This window comes from Caloenas nicobarica, chromosome 7 (assembly GCF_036013445.1).
Source record: "Caloenas nicobarica isolate bCalNic1 chromosome 7, bCalNic1.hap1, whole genome shotgun sequence".
In the NCBI taxonomy this organism is placed as follows: Eukaryota; Metazoa; Chordata; class Aves; order Columbiformes; family Columbidae; genus Caloenas; species Caloenas nicobarica.
In genome coordinates this window covers 13296754-13318389 of record NC_088251.1, presented here as the reverse complement: position 1 = coordinate 13318389, position 21636 = coordinate 13296754, and the positions used below count along the sequence as shown (strand labels likewise).

Here is a 21636-nt window from a genome sequence, read left to right as displayed (position 1 = left end):
TTGAAGAAAACCTGCTTAGATCAGCAGACTGCATCAGGCAGATAATTTTTCACTAACCAATACAAAAAGCTAACACTTGAACAGAGCCCTGTTTATTTTTGTTTTCAAAATAGTGACATTTCAGATGTCTCCTTGCAGCCAAAGTGTCTGTGTGGGTGATTGTGTGGAGAGACGGCAATCTGCCTACCTAACATTCCTGCTGTGGCTCCGGCAGGGACAGTGTTCACCTCTCATGTGACCAGAAACACAACGTGGGATTATGGCACACTGCTAAAGCCAGATGCTGAGTTTTGCCTTGAAGAAAGCTGCATTTCACTACTGTGAGAAAGGATCCTTCCCCAGCTCTGCACGTGGAGGCCCAGTCATTCTCATGGGAGCAACAGAGAGGCCGGTATCTGAATGTAGGGTTTGGTCCCTCTGCCGAGGCTTTGGTCCTGTTCATACTCTGACTGCAGGCACTGACAGGTATGAAATCAGACCAGAACACTTGGAGTCACTGGATAAAGTGCAGAAGATGAGCTGCTGGTGATTTAAGCTAAGACACCAAGCACTGAAGCATGGTCACGTTTTACCTGCTTGGTTTGCTGGGGAGAGGGTTTTTCAGCAGCAAGGGGCAGCACCCAACTGGGGTCCTGACATCTACAAAAAGCCCAGGTACTGAGCAATGGGCAGGGTGAGGTGGGGAGTGGGGTAAGAGCCACCCTTCACACGTGCTGGCTGCAAACCTTGCTGTTGCTTCCCAGTCCAGCATGGCCACCGAGAGGGTGAACTGGCTGCATCCCCACACTTCTCCACCTTATGCTTTGGGTAATTATTTATGCACACACCCAACTGCAAATCCCCATCCTGCTCACAGGATGATATCCCAATAGATCAGTGTCCTTTCTCAGCATCTTTGGGAACAACAGGAGTGTTGCTGACCTGAACTACCAACTCAGGAGAGGATTCTGCTACCACCACCAGCAAATCCACCAGCGATGGTGGGAGACCTCAAACAGCACCCAGGAAACGTGCATGAATAAGCCACCAGCCTGCTGTGAGGGTCAGCACTAGCTACAGGAGATGTTCATATCACTCTCCCAGTGATGGGCACCTCACGCACCCCAGCTCTGCACAAGAGCTGAGCAGCCAGGTGCAGAGTGCATGAGAAAGCAGCACTTAAAATGTTACATTAGGAGGTGGCTTTGACCCCACATGGTGCTCAGGAGCAAATGCCTCCCCAGGGTGACAGACAACAGATGATTCGACTTGACAAGCAATTTGTCGTAATGCTTTCATCTATGCAGAGATAATTCAATATTTTCAATCCTATTTACTGAAAAGTTGGCACCCACATGTATTCTGCTGCCATCATTTGACCCATGTTCAGTAGCAGATGTGGCTTGGTTGCACAATTAAATGATGCAGCAACACCCTGATTTAATTTAAGCACGTATTTATAGATCTAGAGCCCTCAGTGAAGCAGCACAGGGCTGACACTTTGCTTGTTGCATTGGGTTCTGTTTGCTGTACTTCTCACACCTTCATGGGGCAAAGTCCAGCTTCCAAATCCCACAGTATGTCCAGTCTCACTGTCCTATTACCCATCTTGAAAGCAGCCTGACTTCCAATTCAAGCATATGTACCACTGAAATAGCACAACCAAACACTTCTGGAGTTTGAATCCTTGGGACAGAGCAGCCTCTTACTGCCTGCAGTGCCTAAGAGGATTTTCTAGAAAGTGTTTAAAAAAACCTCAGTATCCAGTAAAGCAAGGACTCTGAAAACCACTGAGCCATTTCCCACAGAGACAGTCGTTTGGGGAAGCATGGGCTCTTTTTTAAAGAAACAAGAAATTGCAGTAGTGAAATTAACTATCTGTATTCCTTCCTCCTTGTCCCTGGGCAGCCCCCTGGGTCTCCCCATGGGTCCTATCCAGTGTCACTGTCAGCACCAGGCATTGCAGTCCTGATTAAGCCATTACAAGTCAGCCCTTGTTCCTCCACTTCCAGTCAAGAGCAAATGAGACACGTGCAGGCTTAGGAAGCCCTGAAGTGCATCTCTGTCATGGACACAGTGGGATGAGTGGAGCTGGCAGAGACCTGTAGACTCCAGCTGTTTTGGACACGAGTGGTACCTGTAAACTGCCTGAGCATTTGCTTGATTTTCTGCTGGAAGGGCCACATGGGGATAAGCAGGGACACTATCAAAGTCAATTGATTATGCTAAGGCCACATTACCATGTGTGGTATTAGGTCACAAAACACAGGGCCAACCACTGCTAGGTCAGAAGTTCTAGCTTCCACCAAAAGCCTAGAAATCACAGGTCATTTCCTCATCTGGAATGAAGTCAGGGGGATCTAAGGAGACTATGTTGATGCTCAAAAAGCAGATGGCACACCCAATAGCTACCACATGTTCCACGACCAAGAGCCAGGTTCAGCCGCTCGAGGGTTTGAGGCATATGAGCTGATGCCCCATGTTGCTCTCCAACTTTCATCATGAAAGGCTCTGCTCTGGGCTTTCTGTTGGAAACATCTCTCCTCCATTCAGGGAATCGTAGCATGACTGAGAATCGCTGTCTGCAAGGCACGATGCAGCCCAGCCTAGAGCCCAGACACAGGCCAGTCATGGTTCAGACAGCAAACATGGGGAATCCTCCACTGCTAAGCCCTGAAACAGCTGCTTTACAACACCAGGATGATTTTCCTATAAATGCTGCAAAGATCTCCCTGTTGCAGCTGCTTGAACCTGGAGAGACACTAGAAGTAGGTCCCCCAGATACAGGGAGCCAAGCAGCTGGAAAAGAGGCTGCATAGCTTCTACAAAAAATCGTAGAATAGTTTGGGTTGGAAGGGACCTTCAAAGGTCATTTAGTTCAACCCCCCCTGTAATGAAGCTTTTCACTCCTGCTTACCCATGTGCTGTGGTAAAGCAACATTTGCTATTGAGCAAGAATCACTGCACATCAAGTCATGAGTTTCCCAAAATGCAAAGGTTTCCCAATGTGCCCTAACCTTTCATTTGCTTTTCGAACTCCTTTTGCTGGCTTCATTAGAGCTGTAAATATAAGTTGCAATTCAAGACTCAATGCCCATTTCCCTTGCTTCACCTAGGAGATGCTCTGGCAGCATCAATAATAGCAAAAAAAAAATAACCTCTGGAAGTCTAAAATCACCTTACAGCAAGCCTGAGTACACAGAGCCTTATCCCCATCTTACAGATGGGAAACTGAGGCACAGATCATCACAATGACAGGCTTACAGAGACAGGACAAAACCACAGAAATCCCAGGTGAAGACCTCTGTTTTGGTAACAGTGCACCTCAAGCTGCAAGAGCTACAGAGGCTGTTGGGGAGGGCTGTCACTGCTCACACAGTGGTGGCCCCGACAGAGATCCCCTAGGAGGGAAAAGGGTTAAGGAAGGGAATTTTGTTACTTTCTTGTCGTATTTTCTCGTGGGGGGAGAAGCGTTGTGCAAGCGGGAGTTTTCCACTGGCGCTAGGCCCCCTTGCACTTATCAATGGGACCTTTCAGGACTCAGTCCCTGATTGAGACATCATTTCCTGTCCAACACACTAACCCCATTGATAACTCCGTGCTTGATGGGAACTTTTCAAACCTACCAGGAAAGGCCAGGAGACCCAGAAGAACATATACATGAAAACAGAACTGGGCAAAAAGAAAAAGAAGAGAGAGAAACAAACAGTTTTGGCCACAACCCGCACACTGACAACAAACGTTTGTGATTATGTGATTACCTTCAGCAGGTACATCAGACACAAAGAAGCTACTGACATACTCTTCACAGCAATGGGACTGGCAGAGTTGGTGCTTCAGACCAGTAAGAAGTGGAGGGGGGCAGAAAAGGAAACTTAAGAACATCCCCCTTTTGTCTTCTAGCCACACAGCAAACACAGAAATCAGGACTGGCCATAGAAATGGTCCCATTTTCCACCAGAAAAGCTAGGAGGCCATAACCAACATAGCTTGCAGAAAAGGCTAGAGACATCAGAGGTCCAAGCACCAGAAATGACACAAAAAGGGGGAGCAATAATGAAACTAGGACTCTTCAAGGTATCTCAGATCAGGTACCCAAGGGAAGAACCTTTTTTTCCCTAATTTATCATGGCAAACCAGCTCAATGCTATTTCCCAGGACACAGCCCAGCCAGCTGCGTACAAACTTAATACTGGCTGTGAGGACTCATTTGATATTCTAACCACAGCCCAGCTCCAACCATAAGCTCCAGCCCAAAATCGACATTTTCCCCAAAGTTCAGTAGTCTGTCAAACCACAGCTTTTGTTTCCACCTGTCTCCAAACAGAGATTTGATAACCCAGGCAGTTACAACTTCTGCTGCCTACAAAGGTATCAATGGATCTGGATTATTGCTAAGTAGGACAAGAGCCAGAAAGCTCTCCCTACCCACGCAGGTGCCATGGAGCAGCAGCAGAAGCGAAGCAGCTGATGCTCACACTGAAACTTTGTAATTTGGACTTCTCTAGCGTCCTGGCTTCAGACTTCAGCCAACAGCTACTCAGCAAGAAAGCTTTCAATGAAATCTAAATACACAGGCACAGAACACAGCATGGGAACTGTACAAAACCGCAAGAGCCAGGACACCAGGTGGCTGGGAGGATGGTTAGGAGGAGGGTCTGGAAGGTTTCCACTACCATCTCCATTGCTGCACTGCTGTGGGAGTCTGCAAAAGCTCTGTTGTTTTCAGCAATTTGGGTAAGTAGTTTCTGGGGGCCCAAAATGTAGCTCCTTTTCTGTTCTAAGTGCATCTCAAGTATTTAAAATTAGATCCCCTTTTCAATAGGAACCATTCATGAAAATGTCAGCTTTAAGTGTCTTCACAGTGCAAGTTACTCACTGTGAGCATACCACCCACTTATCTTATACCCTACAAGGACAGAGTCTGAAAAGTTTCAAGACCATGACATGTAACAGACCAAGCAAGCACAAAGCCCTATTTAAAGGCACAACTAACTCAGCTAGGAACATTACTAGAAGTGTGAGTAGAAATAATACTTTATGTTAGACAAGACAGACTTACCTGCAGGTCAAAGAACTTGCTGTATCTCCGGTAGATGATCTGGGAAGTCAGGTCAGACCATGTTACGTTGATGATATAGACCTGTTCAGGGAAAAGAAAACACAAGTTACAGCGGGTTCTGAAGCACAGGATATCTCCAAAGGCTGGACAGTCAGTAAATTCTGCATCTCACTGGCCACTCCTGCTCACAGTGAGGAATATAATGCTGGGTGCAGGACTAGCCTAAATTAAAGCTGCTTCCCTGTTGCAGCCTTTAGCAGACCTCTCAGGAGAGCACCCAGTGGTCTCCCAGCCATCTCCATCACTAGATCCCACTGATTTTGCTCTCCCTGGGACAAAAGCTTTAATCAAGTGATGACACATTTTCTAGTACACAGTAGCACACCTTGCTCTCTACTTCTACCACCCTTGAAGCAACAGCCTGTCGTGGGTTGCTGATCTCCAACCCCATGCTCCAGGTTTCCTTGCGTACAGAAATGTGATCATGGCCTTTCCCAGGCAAGACATGGTTCCAGTTCAACAAGGAAATTCAAAGGGAACTCAGGTCCGGGAGGTTGTGGGATTACAGCCGTGCAACACAACCACTTACACACAGCTGTACACATGCAACAACAGCTCCACCCTACAGCACACAGCCCTTGCTGAGACACGTCGCACCGCTCAGCATCTCTGGCACCCATCAGACTGATTCAAAGGTGATGTAAAGCATGTCAATGAGAGTGACAATGTTTTCTTACATCAGTGGAAACAGCAACACAAGCTCAGAACGAGCCCAGGATTTCCCTTGTCCAGCCTTCGTCCATCCCCAAAACAACCATCTTACAGAAATTCCCTTTTGCCGGAAATTCTTGATAAAAAATGATTTGCACGCACGTGCACACAACTATATATATTTATATACTACACAAGTGTTTCCTTTTGACCCTCCAAAACATTTTTTAAAAAATTAAAAACTGAGCCATATTCTGCTTTCTTATACACTGGCCTTCAGGCCAAATGCTTGCTCTGCTACCTTGATGACAGATAGACAACAAGACTTCAGCAAACACAGGATGGAGCAATCGAGGGCGACCACTGAGGGTGACTAGACAACACCAATGTAATGGAAATCACAGCTAGGCCAGCTCCTGGATCTTTAAAGCAATTTCCAGGTTTCACATATGGAGTGAGATAAGGATCTGGCAGAGGAAACAGGAAAGCATCCCTCCTCCCTCAGCCCCAGCGCTGCAGCAGCAGCTCTGCCCTTTGCCATGGAGGCAGACGTGAAGCTCTGTCTCCAGCGATGGGGGATGGATAAACATCACCCTCTTCTCCATCTCCCCCAGGACACTAGCCCATTTTCCAAGGTGATGATGCAGGGTAATTGCTTCTGTGCTTTTAATGATAAAAGGTATTGCATGAAAACCTCTGGAGGGATGACGAAGAACCGTCTTAACAACGCTTTTCCAGGGACTGCTAAGGGATTTTTCCCTTCTTCTTCCTTCTTGGTAGGAGAGAGCTGTCATCTGATGTCCTGGAAACCATGGAGGTCCTACAGCCTCACTACTCACTTCCCTCTCTCCTTGTTACAATCATGTTCAGCCCCCAAGGCAGTTTGTTCCGCATCTCCTGCAGCCCAGTTTCATGGTATTTAAGAACTGGACACACCGAGCAGAAGCTGTTAAGGAGATCTGGGGCCTTTCACAGAGCACTGAGGGACCAAGAGCCAGAATTTGACTGAGTTATTGTACCAAACCCATCTGCACCAGAGCAGAGACCATCAAGGCTGGCAAAGGAAAGGCTGCCCAGGGGTGAGAGCACAACTCTCAGCAAACCCAGGTTACTCCTCTGCTGCATCTTATTTTTCTACTCCAAAACCGAGCCACTCAACCTCCCTCCCACAGTACCCTCATACACAAGGGTGACACCAATACTGTCCTGCTTCATGAAGGGGAGATAAAACTGAGTAACATAAAGATTTCAGGTCCCCTTTAAAGATCTTACCCATGCAGACAAAGCAGGAGTCAGAGCCTGGGAAGGAAGCTGCTGTTGCCAATTTTCAGGCCAGCCACACTACACTGAAGAATATTTTTCCATGTGTTTGTTGTGAAGAAAAAAAAAAGTTTGTAGCTCCACTCTGAGCTAATTCACAACACAAATATTTCTACTCATTCTCTATCCAACAGCTACTTTCAGATGGAAAACCCATTCGATTAAAAACAGATCATGACAGATGGGAGCTGACTGGGATCCAAGAGCAACTTCAGATACTGTAATTCTGGCCCCAGGTTCTCACAAAGGGGATGAGACAGGCATAGCAGAAACATATTGTAGATGCAAATAAAGATTATATTTTTGTTTTAATTATGCATCTTCTCTCCAGAAGCTAGAAACAAAACACATACACCACAGACATCCGGGCTTTTTGAATTTCATGGCAACTCAGGCTTCCCCATGCTACTCTTCAGAACCCACACAAGCTGTGCATCCCCAGATTTTTAACAGCCTGCAAATCTCCTTGCTCGAGATCTATTCCAGACAGCAGTTAATCCTGTTTTAAGAGTTCAGCGTTGTTCAGTGGTGCCATAAGTGGCACAACACCCCATCACACAAGATGGGGCTGAGCTGCGTGCGAAGGGATGTTTTGGGCAAGAGGTTGGATGCGTTGGGTGCAGGTGTAGGAGCAGGACCCCACTGCAGGGTGCAGATACGGTCCCAGCTCTGAAATCCAGGCTCTGTGAGAGCAAAGCTGGCACTGACTTCAGTCAAGCAGGATTTTGCTGCACATTCGGAATCACAATTAAGTCTTTTTGAGTCTTAGGTCTCTTCAAGCTCAGCAAGTGATAAATCAGGTAGCATGCAGATGCACTGACTTCTGTTTCATGGGAAGATCATAGCAGGAGCAAGAAAAGCCTTAATCATAACCCAGAACTCTGTGAAGCAAGAAACAAATGGGCTCAAAATCAGTATGGTGGGATGTAGGTGCAAAATCTGAAATGGCTATTGATTTTCTTTGCCTGTTTGCATAAATCAGATTGCTTTTTGAAAGCCACCATTTAAAATAATGGGGAATAACTGTTTGCCTGAACTCAGAAAAGATCTGTAACATGCCAGATTTTAAAAGCAAGGTCTAGAGGTTTCAAAAGCCTTAGATATCATATTTCTCTCCCTCAGAGATCAGAGTTTGGTGATTATTTACTTCTGCTGCCTTAGCCGGACCCATAACCTTTTCACGAGCAGCAAACATTACATCAGCTCACCTCGTCATTTTTTACTCAGATCTTAAAATGGGTCACTGTGAAAGCGATCAATGATATCCCTGGGGAGAATGAGAACAGCAGTCCTGAGGGAGCCCGAGGTCACGCAAACACAACGGGACAAGGATGCAGCAGGAAATATCAGATAAATAGGGAGAGCCGTCCCACGCTCCAGTGCCCGGCACAGCCCTGGAGAGCTGCCTGCAGAGCCCAGGGAGGGCTTTCCGTGGTACCGGACAGCTCCCCAAAACCAGCCACACGTGCCACTAGCCCAGCACACAGCTGGTCCTGCCCTCTGGAGAGTCCAGGGCCCTCAGCACGCTGCTTCTTGATAAACGGAGATAAAATCAAAGCATCTTACATGTCTGGAGCAAGCCATTCCCTGTGAGTACAGCACTTTCCTACAGCCCATACACGCACAGAACTAAACTTTAATCGTGATCGCAAATTACAAATTAGTACAATAATTAATTACTTAAGGGGAAAATATCTGCTTTGTATCTCTGCCATGTTTATGACCATAAAGGAGTCAAAATGCAGCTGCTATTCAAATGTTTCACCTTAAAAATCCTTAAAAAATGTCCTCAGCAATAAATAATAATTTAAGTAGAAATTGCAAACAACTCACTGCACAATCACTGGGTGCTTCAGTCAATACAAAATTTTAATTTTTAATTTCACAAATCCTGTCTTTTTTTAGTCTACTATGTATTTTAAAATGAATCCTTCTTCAGAGAAACAAGAAGTGGGTCTGTACAAACTAGTGAATACTAATCAGGAACTGAGCTTGATAAGTGGCTTTTAGTATTCATGCTGCATGAAAGAAGGTGCAGAATGTCAGGGGGATTTTATCAGCTGCTAATTATTGTTTAATTCCAGCTCTAGGAAACTTCCATTTTACCTGCCACAGAGCAGAAAATTTATTGCAAACTGAAGTTATTGCTCTCCCTTTACTGCCTACACCAAGTGATGAGGTGAGATGACTTCCTACTACAAAAAGCATTCACTCAAATGTCATTGGGCATGGCTTTATCATTGAACGTCTTGTTTTCAATGGAAAATATCCAGTTCCAGCTGGCACAAACCCCAGAGGTAAAAAATTCAGGTTATTCTCATGTGACTCGTTTTTCAATTGGCTTTTTAGAGGCTAATGTTTTGTTTTCTAGAGCCAGATGAGCAAAAGTGGAAGATAAATGCCTGAAATGAGCAGTCTGATGAGACCAAGATAAGAACATCCACAAACGCAAGATCTATTGGCAAAGACAAAATTGCACAGCAGAGACTAGAAATACGCCTGCACCCATATGAGAGGGTGCTGTTAACCTTTAATACGTAATTACAGTAAATACCAGCTATTAAGAAAGTTTTATGAATGCAAAAAATAACACTATGGTGCACTTTGTATGCAGATACCATCACAATAGCCCCTTTTATCCTGAAGAACATCAGTTTCTTCAAAGTCTCATATTAAAGTGTGGGATGTCTGTCCTCCAGTGAATTATGCTTGAGGTGTAAAAGACACCACGTTTCCCCCATATTCAGATGCTATCATGGTGTGTGAGCTGGAAACTTTCCACCAGCACTGCTCAGCACGCGAACGCTCCCTGGTCCACTCCCATGCAAAGTCAGCCTGACTCCCACGAGGCTTCCAGAGACTTCAGCTGGTTCACCCACCTGGTGGAGTTTACATTAAAACAGCTCAAACTGCACCAGCCCTTCACAAAGTCAACATACATCTGTGCCCTAAATTACCAGAGTACAGGCACTTCACCAACTTACTGTTTGCATAATCCTTTTAACGTCAAAGACGTTCTGACGAGTACAAATCAGTACTGGCGCAGACCCAGATTTGGAATGATAACTAGAGATAGCACTTTTAGGCACCCATGAGGCTGAAGCAGCAAAGCTGCTCGCCTCTCAGAAACAGCACGGTTGATTTCAGGTACCTTCTTTCATCCCACAAGACACTGGCACCACTAGCCGGGGTTTCTCCAGGGTCAGGGTCCCCAGTGTCCTCCATACAAGAGCCAGCGTGGCAGCAGAGAGAGTAAAATGCCCCAGGAATAGGCACAGAGAACATAAGCCCTCCTCCCGCACACATCACCTGTGCCTTGCCTTGGATCGCATTTGACTCTCGATTCAGAAAGCGCAGCATGGGCTCCTTGCCCAGCTCACCAGCATCCAGAAGGCCCTGAAAAGCACTGTGAGACCTGGGAAATTCCCAGAGAGATGAAGTCAGACCCTCAGCCCCAAGCCCATGCCGAGTTTACCATCGGTGCCACACTATGATGTCACCTTTCAGCACAATGGTCTCTGAGGAACCACAGCTCTGCCGGGGCAGGGCCAAGGAAGTGTTATTTTCAACCCCAGTCTGGAGCTGTTCTCACCCCAGGAATTTGAAGACAGAGCTGAGAAACACAGATGAGACTCGGAAGAAACATGAAACCCAAGCAGCCCCAAACTGGAAAGCTGCTCGTGGGGTGGTTCTGCCGTGGCAGGGTGCCCTAGAGCAGTCCCGAGCATGGGGGTTGATACAGGCTGCACGCAGGTGCGGGGTGTCTGGCTTTTTCATGAAGCAGATGTGGTTTCATGGCCATCCTTCTACCCGGCTCACATTTCCATTACCAGAGGAAATGTAACTGAGAAAAAGCCAAAACGACCCACGGGTCTCACGGACAAATGTGGAAGCAAAGCAGAGTTACAGTATGCTGGAAAGGAAAAAATTAGACAGACCCAATGTTCACCAGTTCCCATCTGTGAGCAGCCACCACACAGGCAATTTAAGCACAACACAGCAATTCCAGTTTGCATCACAATTTGCAAGCTAATTTACAGTCTAATTAAACATAAGGGAGCAGAGAGGAAAGAAGGGATAGAAGAGTTTTCCCTCCTTCACTGTTTTCTTTTGTGGATCTCGTTTCAGCTCTGAACAGCAATGCAAAGGGATTAACGCTGGATTAATGCTGCTTCTCTTTTCAGCCATATCACATCAAATCTGTTCTGTGTACAAGAAAAATAAACTAATTCCTAGCTCTGAATCCAGCTATGCTCTGAGATTCAATTCTAGTTTAGAAAACCCCACCACTACTGCATCCCTTATGGGCACAGACCTTCCTCCTGGTGGAGAATTAACCAAGATGAAATCCACTTCTCTTTGCCAAATCCCAGTACTTAAACACAAATGAGAATAGCAAACAACTGCCTCAAGCCAGCCAGCAGACATCCCTGGGAACACAGGAAGAGGAGCTCATGTGAAGATGGAGGCACCTGGGTAGATGTTTCAGCTGGTTTCCCAGCTTCGAGGATACAGACCAGACAAGTCAGGGTTGTGTCTGAATGACGAATCCGGCTCATCATGTTTACACAGGCAGGGTAAGACGATACTTAGCCTCCCATATTTTTCTCATACATTGATGAAGTTTCAAAGCCCATAGTTCAAATTTCTATTTAGTTTCATCTTCACTCTTCAGGTTTTTGGCATTTGCTAACTTCAGTTTTTAAGAACTGACTTCAGGCCTTCTCCACACCTTCCCGCTAAGAAATTCCACAAAACCAAAGCGATAAGCCAAAAGGGGAAAAACCTCCTGGCTGCATTTCTTTGTGTGGTTATTTGCATGGCTATGAGAGGCATAAAAAGGCAAAAAGTAGAATTTGCACCCATAATTTGCCACAAGAACTTGACCAGAGAGCTGCAGAACTGGAATGGCTGGGAGCCTGGTGGCTTGGTTACAAACCACCTCCAAGCCTCTTGTCGGGCTTGTTTGATGACTTCATTTAACTTCATTCTTAGGCGTGTGTGAGCAGAATATGATGTGTCTAATTCTTGCAGACATGCAATATCTGTGTTGCATTAGCAGGGCTTTGTTTGTTTTTTAACTGATATCCTGGGTCACGTCAAAGACCTGTCAAGGCTCCTATCTTATCTCCAACATATCCAATAACTGCAGCTTACAGAAAGAGAAAAAGAAACAGGCCTAGTACAGCGTGATCGCTTCCCTGCTACCACCTCCCAGCTTTGGGAAGCAGAATAGCAGCTTCCCTGCAAGGGAAGAGCAGACAAGAGAAGCGGACAACATCCGCTCTTTAGATTTACATCCATGCATGAGGGAGAGAGAGGATCTGTGCAGAGTACAGCATAGATTCTTCTTTCTGTTTCCCGTTTCTGTCCACCTGCATTTACTTTCCATGTGTGATGGAACTGTTTGTGAAGCAGAATAACCACTGGACTGAGTTTCTGCCATTTAAGAGATGACAGACGATCAGAAAACACACCATGTAAGCCTACAGAGCATTAGAATACTAGAGTGACAAACATAAAATGGAAACACGAACATACAGGCTCTCTGTGAAACCTGGCTCCCTCGTGGCCTTTTTGAATATCCTACCTGCGTCTGAAAGAGGCTGTCTATGGCAAGCAAACTAAAATAATCCAGCTGCACTTGAAGGTAAAAAGTTTTCAGCTTATTGTCTCTTAAATCTGGATGCCACCTGAATTATAAATTATTTTAATGCAGTTCTTGCGCTTTTCTCCCCAGCAGGTGGCTGGTGTTTCATGAGGACCCCAACATATGAGAATGTCTTGGTGGAAAAAGAGAAACTCTGTTCAAAAGAAGAAAGAACTTGGGAAAGCAATAATCAACAGACAAAAGAAACCCTTGAATTTCAAGTCCTTTAGGTAAGTTTCACTGAAAAACTTTGAAAACAAAAAAAATCGCATCAATTTCACCAAATTGCTTTAGAAACTGATTTGTAGTTTAAGTTGTTCTGAAAAGAAACATATCACCCCTGAATAGTATGGCTCAAGGTAGAAGTCCTCAGTGCCAGTGCTGGATGTGGAAGCGAGGTGGAGGTCCCTCTAGCTAGTGACTTATCTCTTACAGACATGGTGTTGGACGCAGGGTAAAGGTCAGACACAAAGGGGAAACGGCTTTTTCAAAAAATTATTTTTCAAAAATGAAGACAATTTTATTCCCCTGCCCTTATTCTCTACACAGGAACAGACCTTAAAAATTGGCTCAAAACTGGCTTCATCCTGCTTCTGCTCAAATTAATGTTAATAGGAAAGCATTGAGGCCAGCTATGATCTCCTTTAAAATCTCTCTGTAGTTTATAACACATCTTTCTAGCTTCAGCTGTAAGAGATCACTCTGCTGTTTGGTCAGCACTGACACCATTCAGATGAGGGAAATGTTTATCAATTAAATCAGCCCCGGCCCAAATGGGTGCAACCTGCATCTTTTTTCTACTGCAATTATGGAGTCACCAGACCTGTGGAAGCCAATGGGGAGAGTTTAATTCCCTTCATGGTGCTGGATCAAATCTCACATGAAAGTGGGATTGCTAAAATATCAGAAGGATGCTGCCAGATCAGAGAGACTTCAGAGAGAAGCAGCTGAATGGATTTCTGGCACAAAAGGAATTGACTTGGGGGATGTTCAAAATAGGAAGAGTAGAGCTCTGCTCATATTTAAGGCAACGAGATTTTTGTCATTGAGTGCCCTGGGGCCAGGGATACAGGAATAGCTCGGTCAGTTGAGAACTAACGAGAACTTACTTGCTACGGCATTAAATGCATCAAGATTGATGAGATACGGAAAGAGAAAAATACTATCTGGAAATCACTGTTTTCCAGTTAACACCAAATCTCACACATCTTTGCAGAGACCTACTGGTGCCTGTGGGAGATCTCTACAAGTAACTTTCTTTCTGCTCTGAGAACAAGGGCCCATCTACATTGTATCAGCAAGGCTGGACTGATGTATTTTCCCAATTATGGAGCACATATACAGTGCTAGAGCATACACAGCCTATAAAAGAGCACACCGTGACATTGCTGGCCCTGTTTCATGTACGGGCACAGAGCAGGTTTTGCACTCTGTGGGTACGTAGCCTTGCTTACAGAAATGACAAAAACGCCCTGTGCAGTCAGCCTGGTAGTTGCAAAGAGGTGTTGCTAAAAATCCAGCCTCCCTTTTGGCTTCTCCTATTAGGGATTCCTGCTCTGCACCAACACTTGCATGTAGTTTATATTAGCATGGAAATCTTTCAGCTTTGATTTGTAACCTTACATATGACCCCCAGATGCAGCGTTGGAAAAGCAAAGCAAGGGCCTGGGAAAGGGAGCAAAACTCCTCCAGGCCCTTCCAGAACAATGACAAAGCTCTGGGACATTCTTAGTCCAAATAATGGAAATTCTCCTGGGATTTTGCCATAGAATAGTGGGATATTTTTTTCCTTCTCATTTTGAGTAGAGGGAAACAAAAAGTTCATGTAAACCAAGAGACCCTCAGATTCACAAAGCCAGACCTGAGGGGTACAGTACTTTAGGTGTGATCTGCAATCCCTGACAAAAAAAAACCCCAAAAACAACAAAAAAAAACCCCCACCCTCTTCTAATTTCTATAGAGTTTGTGCAACTGCTTTTATCACGCACGACTGAAGCATAAAACTTGAGGTAAAATCAACTGGATGAACCAGCAAAGCATCACAGACCTACTAGCGTAGTATGCTGACAGGTATTTGTATTTTAATTACAAAATGCTAGAAGAGTTACTGAAAAAACAGACCTAACCTCAAAACGGAAACACTACGCAAGAAGCAATGCTGTCTGTATGACCATGCATACATAAGACCGAATATACTTGTTCTCTACAGGACAATACTAACAACGCGAAACCAATTTTAGGGAAGAAGGAAACAAACCTCTGCAACCCCAGGAAGATGCAATGCAGATGTCATTGGAAAAATATCTTTCACCGCAGTGACCTTTGATTTCAGGCTTAGGAGAAATCCAAATTTCTTGTCGGGAAAAGAGTGAAAGAAGAAAATGATTTTGTGTCCTAGTCTTACAAAGAATGCCTGAATTTCACTGAGAAATGCCAAAGGGAGGCAAATGTGGAAAGCCCTCCTTATGCCCCCCAGAGCTTCTGGCCCAGGCAGGAAAACTGGAACAAGAGTCCTGTGCAGGACAGATTTTTCCCTGCCAGGGCACAGCACTGAATTAAACACAAAATCACCTCCTTCCTTTGGAGCTTCAGGGTTTGCAGGAAGATACTCTGCCAAATCCTCGCACCCTCAATCACTGCCTCTTTGCTAAGTTGAACTATTGTCTCTGCCCTTTCCTTCCCTCCTACTCTTCTCGCAATCATCCTCCTTTTCCCACGCTTGGCTTCCTGCCTTCCCACTTGCAGGAACACCCTCTCCTGCCCCAGACGCGCAGGACTATCACAGACAGCGTAAACCCATCCCTCTCTGGCTCTGCAAGTTGCAGCCTGGGCCACACACAGGCAGAGAGACAGACAACTGTCCTCACCAGCTTCCAGATCGTGTTTTTTCGGCACACTGGGCTGCAGGTTCTGCGGACGGGCGAGCTTTGCCCTGCCCTCCTGGGATACAAGGATACGGAAGAGATGCTTTTTCAGCCTAGAGCAATATTGCACTTTGGGCATTTCTGCTGAAAACATTGCTCCCCCTTTAAAACCTGCAAATACAGGGATCCTGCGGTAGAAAAATATATTTAACTGCTGGGCACAGGGAGAGCTGCTGGACAGGACAGTCATACTGTCTAATGTTGTGTCCCAGCTGAGGATTTGAAAGATGAGTCTCCAGACTGTACTGCAGCCAGAGGAGAAAGTGCCCAAGTACTGACCTGCACTGCCCACCCACCAAAGCAGCCTGCTTCTCCCCAGAGTGTGCAGAGAGTGCAAAGGAAACAGGCCTCTAAAGGGATGTACATCTGGGGATGTTGCTATCATCAGCAGCTGTAACTGTTCTGCCAAAGGACATGATCATGAAGGCAGCCCCCATCCTGACTCCTTCACTGCCATTGCCACTGGCACAAGGCATTGCCTTAGCTCCCTAATGTAAGCTTGGACCCTTTTGGTGCAGGGGAGAACATCATCCCCAGGGATTTTCAGTCACCCTGGTCTGGGCTTTGTCACTCACGCAGCTTCCCTCCATGACAAACTCCACATCTCTTCTCAAGATAGGTGCTGCTGTTTGGCAACGCACTTTCTGTCAGAGCTGCCAGGGTGGCAGTGATGGTGACCACACTAATTCCTTCTCGCTTACCTATCAACCCAGCCACAAGCCACACATATCCCAGGAGTTACTCATTTTTGGAAGAAAGAGTGTGTGGCTCCAAGTCAGCATGTGTCACCTTAGAAATAAGCCTTTTAGGGCCATGCCTATATTATATGTTCTATCAAAACCAGTAATAAAATATGAATCAGCAAAATGACTGTATGCATTTACATTTCTGTCAAATTCAGGGTTTACAGTACCGTGGAACAATAAACAAACCTCTTCCTTTCAATCCCCAAGCCTGAATATTCTCCCACTCTCAGCCACTTAAAGGGAATCACTGATGTTCCACAGAGAGAAACTATTGAATTTGCTTAAGTGACCACCCAAAGCCCAGCAAAATTACTGTCTGTAACAGCAGGCTTTCAAGAACTAACACATCTGTATTCAACACATCCAGCACCTGGAGACAGCAGGAGTTCAATAGGCAGGATTTGAGAAAAAAGTCCTAGTTTTATGTATCCCAAAGTCAGGATCTCAAACTAGTCAAAGCTACTCATCTCAGATCCTTCTCTAGGTACACAGCTAGGGTAGACATCCATCTCTGGAGGTGCCCCTTCCTCTGTCTGCAGGAGGATCCTATGCTAGACAGGCATCTAATGTCTAGGAGGCTGAAGCCATGGTAGATGTACAGTAAGGAAAGGTATATATGGTGCAGAGATGCTCAAATCAGCACTAAACTGTGTCTCTTCCACAATGGAGCACCACCACTCCATGATGGTCCATGAAGCAGAGTGGCTGGGTCAGCCCCACTCACTCTGAGCAGCCCCATGTCTTTGCAGGCCATGTTAGCCCCAGCACAGCATCACTAGGATGCGGCTGCTCTGCTTGATGGGACCTCTGAGCCAGTCCCACCATACACCTCAGCCACAGCCACTGGGTCAAACTGCTAGCAATGTAATGCTTCCAAGTGCCGGATCCTTTTAAAAATGAAGATTTTACTCCAATCTTCATTCGGAGGATTCAAAGTTCTTAACATGGGTCCCCAGAGCGATTTTAAATTCTAATTGATGAAGTGCTAACACAGGAAAGAGCTGGAGGCACCACTATAATTTACCATGAAACAGATATGCAAAGATAATAACCCCAACAGCAGGCCAGGCCTGAGCGCCAGTGCACCAAGGGCCTTTGCAGGCACTGTATGGATCAAAGTCAGCTCGTGTGTTTAGGGACCTTGGACAGGCAGTAACCTGCACTCACAGAGCCTGGGAAGAAGACAGGCATTTTTTAAGAGATGCTTCCTCTTTGACTTGGCTCGGCTGCTGGCTTCAGAGCCGTGCTCTCGACACGCAACTGCTTTGCCAACACAACCCCAGGCACAAGAATACGATGAGGCTGATGGGTTGGACAGTTCAGTTGGGCACAGAACCATTCTGCCACCTCACAGGTGTCCTGACAGACAGAAAAACAAGTAACAACTTTTCTCCCATCCAAGAGCAGCAAATGGCTTACTCCACCCCTGAAGGATACAGCTCACTGCAGGACGAATGCATCTCCTGCCAAGCATTTCGTTAATAATGATCTGAAAATCCTCCCTAAGTGTTTGCTCTTACAGAGCAGATTTGAAGCAGAAGACTGAGATAAAAGATGGATGTACTCAACAGCTTTTTGACCTGTTTCAGGTTTCAAATCTTGCTTGCTGCTCCCAGACACCCACCCTACTGTCCCAAATGCTTCCAGCAGGAAAGAGCGCAGACACAACAAAGTGCAGCTTCTGTAGTACCTAAAATGCCCTTGGTTTTGATCTGCTTATCAGGTAAGGAAAGATATACCGAAGCCAGCTTGGGTTAGGGAGATGCCAGGCCTGTCTCAAACAGCCACAGCTTTGGCTGCCAAAGGGAAAGATGGAATAAATTGCCACAGAGGGAGAGCCAAGCCCTGCAGCCATCTCTGCTTGAGGGCTGAGCCAGCCAGGGGGCAAGCTGAGTTGAAATCATTCACGTGTGCAGGGCATGAAGCAGTCGGCTGAATGCCACGAAATGCATGAGGTGTGAATTATAGCATCATAACTCACGCCCTGAAGTGTCTTATTGCAAAACGGCTCAGGGCAGAGCTAGGATTTTTTTTCAGTGTTGTAATTCCCCTGCCTCTTTTCCCTCTCTGGCAACCAACCTTCGAGTAAAGATGCATGCAAAGACGATCAAATCTCACCCTCCTCAGCCCTGCAAAATATGAGGAAAACTATCAGGGCTTGGCCCAAGGTGCCTTTGCTTAAGGCTTCAATAACATTAATGCTCTTCAAATATAAACCACTTGCTGCTTTGGAACAACACAAAGATGGATGCAAAATCATCCAATTCACGGACAGGTGCGATCAGCTGGCTCTGCTACAAGCCACAGCATCCCATGCTCCAGCAGAGCGTTCCCTTCCCACCCACCTCCATGCACAGCTCTGTGCCAGGAACTGGGGGTTGCCACAGAAATCAAGGCGAGGTGCAAAGGAAGGTCTCTGGGTTCAATCCCCACAATCACCATGGGCCAAACTGTTTGCAACCTGCTGACATGAGCTGGCTCTCCACCAGGAATCCCCAGGTAAAAATCAACCCTTGCTCACACACCAATAGATACAGACTGTTAAACGAAAGGGGCTGCCCTCAGCAGCCACTTGCTCCAGGATTTGCCATGGTCTGTCTCAGGTAGAAGGAACAGGCTTGCTGGACATCCCCTGAGCACAGAAATGGGGCAACTCGTCACTCAGTTGGATGGCTTTCAAGGCAAAACATAAGAAATTAAATCTGGAGCAGGGATCCACTCCCAGGTCAACCAAATCCCACTGGAAGCAGCAAGCAGAGAGGAAGCCTCCCACTAGACACACCAAACCCTGACACAGCCACCATAGCTGTGCTCATAAGAGACAAGACAAAACAAAGGCAGGAGCTCTTCCAGATGAGAAAGCCAGAGGCTCGGGTGCCAGAGACACACAATTAGGCTCCCACACTCTCTCTTCTCTGTTAACCATCCAAATTGCTCTTGACGGTAAGCAAAGGAGGCCAGTTGGAGAACTGACCAGTAGTTTTAGTGGAAGATAACCCCATCCCTGAGACATAGCTCACCATAAGGCAAAACCACGGCTCCCATCAGCATTCTCGAGGAGCATCTCAGCAAGGCCAGGACCACCCTGCATGGGATAGGCAAGAGTGAAATCTGGGCCTGCAAGCCTGGGACTCACATTGGCAGCGCTCCAGAGGAGGTAAACTCTGCTTCCCCAAGCTGCTTGTGGGGCTTCTTCCCCAGCAATAGAAATACAGCCAACAAGTTCCTCATGGCTTGTAAACACAGAGATGAGTCTCACCTGATAGAAAGATGGTAGCCTGATGTTTCCAATTCTTAGTGGTCACAAAAAAGATCTCCCAGTAACCATCCATCTTCTAAACACCGAGATGAGTGTTTTGCTTTGCTACTGTGGATAAATGTCGTCTCCTCAGATGAGGAAATCTTCCTGACAAGTGTAGGACAGAGACTGAATGGTCTGCAGAGATCACAACAGTGATCCCGTGAAGGCTCAGCCTGCCAAGACACTGAAGTACATGCTACACTTCAAGAAAGGGCCTAGATTCTGGGGGTTTCAATGGGACTCAAGCTTGCATTTCTTTGCTGACTTTCAGCCTGCAACTGTCAAGGTCTTTGTCACTTTGTCCAAAGTACACCCTCTGGACTTGTACAACTGTTGATTAGTGGGGTCTGCTGAATATCTTAACTCTTACTGACTATAATTCTTCCACCATAATTTTGGGATTTCCCAAAAACAGACCCATGCAGTTGGTCTACAACGCTGACCAAGCATGATCATGCTCTTCCAACCTTGCACAGATGAGCAGGAACCCTCTGGCCCGACATCTCCTTCTCTAGAGACATTCAAGACCCGCCTGGACACATTCCTGTGCGATCTGCTCTAGGCATACCTGATTTAGCAGGTGGGTTGGACTAGATGATCTCTAGAGGTCCCTTCCAATCCTAACCATTCTGTGATTCTGTGATCTACCCAACTCCAGCACACATGAATTGCTCCAATACCCTCATTTCACACATCAGTTACATCTTGCCAGCTTTCAGCTGGAGATGGATTGAATCCTCTCCGGAATGGCTCACTTCTTGCCACAGCTGCAGCAGTCTATACACATTTCCATCCACTTCTAAACCTCCCTATCTATGGATGCCACATTGCCAGGTGCGCAGCCTGGGGAGGGCTCTGAAGCAGCCCCTCCATGGTGGCAAGAAAGCCAGGTCATTATCGCAGTCACTCAGCAGCCAGGACTCCTTTGAGAGACTGCCATGTGGCTTTGGTCTGTCAACTGCACTGCCTTTTGCAACCACAAAGAGCCACAGTCAGCCAGCATGTCACCAACTCTACAAGTCAGCAAATCACTATCACAGTGAGAAATCACGCATGCAAAAATACAGAAAACAGAAAAATGTCATACGTCTTCTAGCTGACTAGCCCCATTTCTGTCCTGTGGATTTAAGGAGCAGGACAGCAGAAAGAGGCTGAAAGTTTTTTCAAGAGTTCAGAGAAATCCCATCTATGGGAGAGGGGGACCAGTTCCCATCTGCAGACCTGGCCACTCAATAGGTCCAACAGCCCAATTGGAAACAACTGACAGGCCAACTGGAGACCCAACTGCCTTCTCACTGACATGGGAGCCCTCCTGAGCTCAAAAACTGACTCCAAAACACCACTGAACTGCAAATCTCCTTGGCAGGGTAAATTATCGAAGCATGATTTGAAAGTGAGCTCTGAAGCTAGGGAGCTCAGCCAACTGCTGCATCTGGCCACAATATTGAGAGTCAATCTCCCAGTTAATAAACTCAGACTCTATTGAGGTGTGACATTTAAAAACCAATCCAAATAATATCCCAGCCATGTCACTTTATTTTTTTTCCCCCAGAAAGGACTTTTGGCATGCAAGGCTTGGGTTTTCCCTCATCCCAGGGGAACCAGCAGCAACATTTTCCAAAGATCTCTGTTCCCTAATGAGGGAGTGGAAGGGATGCAGTCACTTCATGTATGGCTCCTCACATTTTTCCAACCAGCTGGACTCCCATTCCCTTTTCTTCTCCCCTGTCTCACAGAGAAACACAGTTGCTACAATCAGCCTGTAGCTGAGGAGGGGAAGGGAATGCCATTCCTGTCACTGCTGCTCCAAAATCAGCAGCTGACAGTGTCAAGACTGCCATGAACCTACAATCTCCTTTAGGAAGGTAAAAGCATCTCTCCCATATCACATTAAAAATTCTCCAGGAACAAATGTCTCAGTCTGGACATATCTAGCTATAGAA

The 21636-nt window shown here is 46.2% G+C and overlaps 1 protein-coding gene across 2 annotated transcripts in view; it reads right to left on the bottom strand.

Moving 5' to 3' along the window:
• The window catches only part of SH3PXD2A (SH3 and PX domains 2A), a 269229-nt gene that overhangs the window by 217971 nt on the left and 29622 nt on the right, over positions 1-21636 (bottom strand). For both annotated transcript variants that reach the window (XM_065639536.1, XM_065639537.1), the window contains exon 2: positions 5042-5122. In XM_065639536.1, coding sequence (XP_065495608.1) covers positions 5042-5122 — 81 coding nt within the window. The remainder of the gene's footprint in view (positions 1-5041; positions 5123-21636) is intronic.